At 36.4% G+C, this 7,413-nt stretch overlaps 1 protein-coding gene across 1 annotated transcript in view; it reads left to right on the top strand.

The window, feature by feature from the left end:
- LOC306892465 (receptor-type tyrosine-protein phosphatase mu) overlaps positions 1 to 7,413 on the top strand; it is a gene marked incomplete at its 5' end in the record, with an annotated part of 122,902 nt that overhangs the window by 106,064 nt on the left and 9,425 nt on the right. The window contains one exon of the mRNA XM_079453592.1: positions 3,495 to 3,694. Within this exon, the coding sequence (XP_079309718.1) occupies positions 3,495 to 3,694 (200 nt within the window). The remainder of the gene's footprint in view (positions 1 to 3,494; positions 3,695 to 7,413) is intronic.

Consider the following 7,413-nt stretch of genomic DNA (forward strand, 5'->3'; position numbering starts at 1 on the left):
AACAAGAAAACGCATTTCTTTTAGCTTCTTGGTAGTTTTGTTATTTGTAATTTTATTTTACATTTATTTAACATTATATACAGGGTGTTATCATATTTAAATTTATTATTTACGTTTTTTTCGTGTATTATTTTAGTTATTTATTTTATTTTTTATTTATTGTCAGTAATAATTTAAGTGCCTCAAATTAAACTTATTTCAGTTTAGGGCAGCATTTCAGGTTTTTGTTTTTACCCTTTTATTTCTTAAGATCTATATTTTATTTGATTACAATTAACATAAATGTTTTTAACTGATTGCAGCTTTTTAAAGGTTTTCTAGAGTTGAATGTTTTAGTTTTTTAATGGAAAGAGAATGAAATGATTGTGTTTATTGGAGTTGATCTCATTATCAGTGTCTCTTATGGCAAGCCGAATTAGCTTTTAATCATTCTTAGGATATGAGGTTTCGATATCAACAATTCAACCTTTACTACTAAAAATTATGATTTCTGATATCAAGAAATTAATTTTCACTAGTTGAAACGCTTATTCTTGATAAATGTAAATTAATTTTAACATGTTGCATTGGGTATTTCCGATATCCATAAATCTGAGAGTAATTGTAGATATCTTAAATGGCTTTCTTACTAGTAACAATTACATTATTGAAATCAGAGTTAACATTGTCACTAGTGAAAATTTAATTATTGAGATCAAAAATTGGCATATTAAAAATAGACATTATCACCATCAAATTATGTTTTTTTACTAGTAAGTATTGCATATTGCAAATAAGATTTTTGACTTATAAGAAATTCATTATTGATATCTGAAATTGAATTTGAATGGCAGTCTATTGTATAGTATTTAAGTAGTATCAAGCATTAAGTTTTTACTAGTTGAAATTCTATTTTTGATATTTGATGTTTTGACATTTCTGCGAGTGATTGACTTGATTGTAACTAGTAAAAATTGAATTGTTGATATCACAAATCCACATCTTAAGAATGATTAAAGGCTAATTCGGCTTGCCATAGTCTCTGTGATGTTTCTTCTGCCTATAGCAGCTCTTCTCTGACCTGCGTGTTTTTTTCTCTCTCTTTATTTCACGATAAAATAGAATCATTAAACCGGTTTGGTCTCATTTTCTCGGCACTAAACGCAGACGGCCCTCGCACCCTGAGCCCCATTACCCACTTTAATTGAAATATAAAACTAAGACCTCTGAGCGGCGTATTAAATATGAATGACTAACATCTCGTGTAAGAGATCCCTCACGCTGGTGCAGGAACAGCTTTACATTACACAATAAAACACAGAATAATGACAGATTATACAGCAGTGAATCATCCACAGACGCGCTTCTCAACCTCACAACTGTATGTGTCCTCTATCACTTTATTCACATTCACTCAAAGAGATCAATTCAGTCATCATTTACTGTTGATAAACCTGCACGTGAGTCTTTCTTCAGTGGAACACAACAGAAGATATTCTGAGAAACGTTTTAGCTGTTGGAAGTCAATGGAGTTCAGTGTTGTTTGATCATCAGCGTTCTTCAAAGTATCTTCCGTTGGGTTCTGAAGAAGAAAGAAGCTTAATAATAAATGATGTGTTGGGTGGTGCGGTCACGTGATCTATCCGTGTTCATGTTCCACCTCTTAATAAAAAAGGAATAGAAATAAAAATCGTTTTTAAAAAGCTCACACATTTCACCGTCCTAACTTGTCACAGTAGGTTTCATTCGGCGTGATTATTATTATTATTTGTCTGCAGTTGAGAACCGCTGCTCACATCTGATTTATTTCTTTGCATTTCTTTTCTTTGAAATTCATTTTTATTTTCGTCCTTCATCGTGATTTGAATCCCACGACAGACCCCCCGTACACCCTCAGACTGCTGATCAGAGCTCTGCCTGTTATTGTTGCTTATACCCTGTTCTCCTCTCTTTCTCTTTTCTTTCTCGCTGTCGTCTTCTCGCTGTCTCTCTATTCTCACGTTTAACCTGTAATGTATCTGCTTATAAAGTCCCCATTACTGGTAAGTTCATCAGCTTGATTCTGTGTTTCACGTAGAGGCTCATTGGCTGCCAAACCCCGCCCCCACATGTGTCTTGACTTGCATGGAAGACGTTACAGCATCACACGCTATACACCCCGTCCCCCCCCCCCCCACACACACACGCAATCACGTGTGCATCATCATGGCATTGTTTTATGTTACGGTCACGTTCGTTTGCTTTCGTTGGCTTTGAACATCAGTCATTGTGACGTCACAATCCCTCGTCCAATCATTACGCACCCGTCAGTCATATTGCCATGAGAAAATGAATTTCAAACCTTGTGTGGCAGATTTCACGTGCGGGTAAACGGGAGAGTAACGCAGACGCAGGCAGAATTAAACAGAAGTGACGCAGGACGGATGAAGTGTGAAAGGGTTGATGCTTGATGTTTTTCTGTCATCCGCTCATCCTCTCCTCCAGCGCTGTGACATCATTCATTCATTTTCATCACATCTGTGAAACACCTTTACCTTTTACAGTGATCCATTATTATACAAAGATTTACAGATCCGGTTAAAAGATCTTTATGAATTCAATCATGACTCTCAAATCTTGATAAACCTGTTAGCTCTTCTCTTTTTTTCACATGGCACACATGTTGTTGTATTTTGCTGTTTTAAGTTAAGCAATATACACTCACTGTACTGCGAATGATATATTTGTACTCAGTGTTGTGTGAAACTAGTTACTAAGTTATTGGTTACTGTAATTTAACTACTTTTCCATTGAGAAAGTAAAGTAAGGGATTACTTTAATGTTTTTTTGTAATGTAATAACAGTTACTTCTGATGTAATTCAACTAAATACTTTGTGTAATATATGTGTGTCTGCAATAGTGGAATTGACATCAAAACTCAAAGTCTGACTTTAAAATCTGTGCTTTAATGTATAATTCTCACATTTACTTTATGTAGTTTTATATCATTTATTTGAATGAATTAAAAGACACATTTGCTTCAGTTCATTTCCCTTTAAATTGGGTGGTTACCCCATTGGCATATTGTTTCAAAAACTAAATTCCCTTTTGTATTTCATGCTATTATTTATTTTTTAAACAAGACATTTGCTTCTCAAAAACCAGATGCATCTTAATATCATAATTTTTTCTAATGTAATATCATCAGATTTACAGGTTTATTTGGATGTGAATAATAAATGGAACAGTTGATCTTTTAACCGCAGGAGAGAACATGTGAACATGAGTGAATATTGATCAGCATACGGTTTTATAACAACATGAGAATGAATCAATACATTTTTAGCTGAATGGTTCAGAGTTTCGGTGTATTTACTGAATTTGACAAACGTAATCATTGCTCAGACTTGAGATCACTGTAAACGGATGTGTGTGTGTGTGTGTGTGATGTCAGTGTTTTTGATCGTCATGGTGACACAAGGTTTTGGGTGTTGGCGTGGATGTGTGTCTTTACTGTGTTTTGTGTTTTGTTTAGATGAGACTCAGACTTTGACGAGTGACACCAGCAGTCTGGTGCAGTCACACACACACACACACTCGCTGCGCAAGCGGGACGCCGTGGACGTGCCGTACCAGACGGGTCAACTTCATCCGGCCATCCGCGTGGCAGATCTGCTTCAACACATCACTCAGATGAAATGTGCCGAGGGTTACGGCTTTAAAGAAGAGTATGAGGTAATCATCTATCCCATCATCCCTTGGGGTTTCTTCACTAGTGATAAACTTGACTGTTGGTTCTTGTACTTGTTTGTGTTTATGATGTGTGAATGCAGTGGCGTGTTGTTGCTGCAGCACATGTGTTTATGTGAATGAGTTTACACGAGTAATCACAGCACACGTGACATCATACCAGACTTAACCTGCACACGCTTACTCTCCTCCCATCTCAAATCATATATCATATTTCTCATATTATGTAAAATACCACATATATCATATCATATTTCGTATATCTCATATTTTGCACTGTAAATATCATACCGTATATAGCATATCTCATACCATATTATATACTGTATATAAATATATATCATATCATACATCTTATATCTCATATCTTATCGTATAGTATGTGTCATATTATGGAAAACACCGCATGTATCATATCATATATCATATATCTCATATCATACACCGTAAATATCATACCATATCTCGTATATTTCATATCACATTACTGTATATACCGTAAATATAAATATATTGTACCATATTTCGCACATCATATATCATACATCTTATATCTCATATCTTATCATATCGTAGGCAAGGCAAGGCAAGTTTATTTGTATAGCACATTTCATACACAATGGCAATTCAAAGTGCTTTACATAGAAGAAATTAAAAATATCCATTTGATAAAACAGTTAAGAAATAAGAAAAATAACAGTAGCCAGTTAAGAATAAAAAATAAAATAACATAGTTTAGAAGAAATGAGAAAAAGAAAAATTAACCAGTTAAGAATACAAATAAAATAAAATATAGTTTAGATTAGATAATCAATAAAATAAAGTACAGCACAAACAGTCGGACGGTCAGAGGCACAGTGGCACATTAATCAAATGTAAAGTTAACCAGATGTGTTTTGAGTCTGGATTTGAATGTGACTACTGTGGGAGCACATCTGATCTCTTCTGGAAGCTGGTTCCAGCTGCGGCTCGCATAATAGCTAAATGCAGATTCTCCTTGCTTAGAGAGAACCCTTGGTATTTCTAGCTGATGTGATCCTAATGACCTGAGTGTTCTTTTGTATGTGTCATATTATGGCAAACACTGCATGTATCACATCATATATTGTATCTCATATTTTACACTGTAATTATCATACATTACATACCCCATCATACTATTTAGCCTAAATACCGTGTATAGATATATTTATATATCATATATCGCACATCATATATAATACATCTTATATCTAATATCTTGTCATATCGTATATATCATTTCATTTAATATCAGATATCATATACAACACATCATGTCATCTCCTCTCATCATCTCATGACATCTGCTCCTTTCCTTTGACCATCTTTCATCTCCTTCTGTCTCGTTTTCTCTTATCCCCACATCTCATCTCATCTGTTTTGCTCTTTTCTCCTTTGCACTCCTTTCTCTCACCTCCTCTTGTCTCATCTCGTTGCTCTCCTTCTCATCTTATAAACTTTCATGTAACCTTCTTTTCTCTTGGTTCCTCTCGTCTCATCGCCCTTCTTTGCTCTTTTCTTCTTTGATATTAATATTGTAATGCAGTGTGAGGGTCTGCTGTTGTCAGAGGTTCTGGGTTGTAGATAAATGATGTCACACACACACACACACACACACAGATGCGGGGTTAATAATGGGGTCTGATTTGTGATCAGGTTGTGTTTTGTTTGTGTCAGTGGATGATGCTGAAGTGGTTTTGTGGTTTTGTTGACTTACACACTGTATTTCTTTCTGACCTCTTCTCTCATGGTTCTGTACGTTATCTGTGGAGAAGATAAATGAGGTAAGATCACACTTCATTCAGTTCACATGTCAAATAGCCTTGAGCTTGTGCTGACAGACGCTAGGCCAGTTAAACATTAACAGCGTTCATATTTGGAGAATGCAATTCCTTCAGAAAGCATTTGACAGTGCACGCGTGTGTTTGTGATTGTGTAGGGTTGCCAACACTTCAGAATTAAAGAGAAACTTTCTCGTGAGACAGCCGGAACATACAATATAATGTACAACAACAGTCAAAACCTTACATTTATATAGCGCTTTTCTGAACACTCAAAACGCTTAACATTGAAGGGGGGAATCTCCTCAACCACCAACAATGTGCAGCATCCACCTGGATGAAGCGACGGCAGCCATATTGAGCCAGAACGCCCACCACACACCAGCTTATTGGTGGAGAGGAGACGGGGTTACCAAGCTAATTGGTACAAATGGGGATGATTAGGAGGCCATGATGTATAGAGAGGGAATGTACATGCATATTACATGATCTGTGAAATAAGATGTGTGTTCACAATCACAGTGACATCACAAACTACTGGCCTCATGTGTTATGCAGCTTTTTCTGTAGTGTTTATGATCAGTAAAGTAGACAAAAGTTGTAAAGTTGGCAGCCCTTACTGTGTTTTTGTGAGTGTGTGTGATTGTGCGTATGTGTGCGTTTGTGTGTGTGTTTGCATGCATATGCGTGTGTGTGTGTGTGTGTGTGTGTGTGAGTATTTGTGTGTGTGTGTGTGTGTGTGTGTGTGTACGTGTGTGCGTGCATGTGTGTGCATATCTGTGTGTGTTGTGTGCATATGTGTGTGTGTGTGTGTGTATAAGCGTGTGTGTGTGCACATGTGTGTGTGCACATGTGTGTGTGTTTATTTTGTTGATCAATGTGACCGGTGCCTGTGAAATGTTTTCTGCTCTTTTATTAAATTGATGAAATGAGTTCTTGAGAGAATCTTCCAGCATGCTGCAGCTCCTCTGCATTGACATTCTGTCTTCATGTCAGCGTTTAATTCTTTATGTTTGTTTGTTGCTCTTGAGAAATGAATCTTCAGGCAGTATGATATTATTTATCAGTATCTGATATTTCAGGTCAAGAGGTTGATGACATCAGACTATAATGACAGTGAATTATCACGTTACATTGAAATGAATCATAGTATAATGTATAAACACATTGATTTGATTGTAGCAGCATATTGTCATTGAACAGAAACATACTTTTTTATTTGAAATAGATTCAAACAGACTAATTATGCAAATGTATTCCATTAAATACAGAGTGAGATATCATTAGTAAAGTTTTTATAGTCTGTAGGAATTTATTATAGAACAACAGATTAATTATTCCTCTGTGTATGTGTGTGTGTGTGTGTGTGAAGTATTCCTCTGTGTGTGTGTGTGTGTGTGTGTGTGTGTGTGTGTGTGTGAAGTATTCCTCTGTGTGTGTGTGTGTGTGTGTGTGTGTGTGTGTGTGTGTGTGTGTGTGTGTGTGTGAAGTATTCCTCTGTGTGTGTGTGTGTGTGTGTGTGTGTGTGTGAAGTATTCCTCTGTGTGTGTGTGTGTGTGTGTGTGTGTGTGTGTGTGTGTGTGTGTGAAGTATTCCTCTGTGTGTGTGTGTGTGTGTGTGTGTGTGTGTGTGTGTGTGAAGTATTCCCTGTGTGTGTGTGTGTGTGTGTGTGTGTGTGTGTGTGTGTCACAGTCTCGTGGTCAAAGTGAACGTCTCTTTCTCTGCTCAATTCTGGGTTCAAGTGAAAATCTCCTGTAGGTGTTTGAATGAGATGGTTTTGGAATCAGAGATTTTTTAACTTTGAGGAAGAGAAAGATTTGATTTGAGTATGAAGTTTGCGTATCATCAGATGGGTTTTCTAGAACGATGTAGTCCGGCTGTTCTTCAGGACTGAGTAGATTT

Source organism: Barbatula barbatula (genome assembly GCF_947034865.1).
Source record: "Barbatula barbatula genome assembly, chromosome: 3".
NCBI lineage: Eukaryota > Metazoa > Chordata > Actinopteri > Cypriniformes > Nemacheilidae > Barbatula > Barbatula barbatula.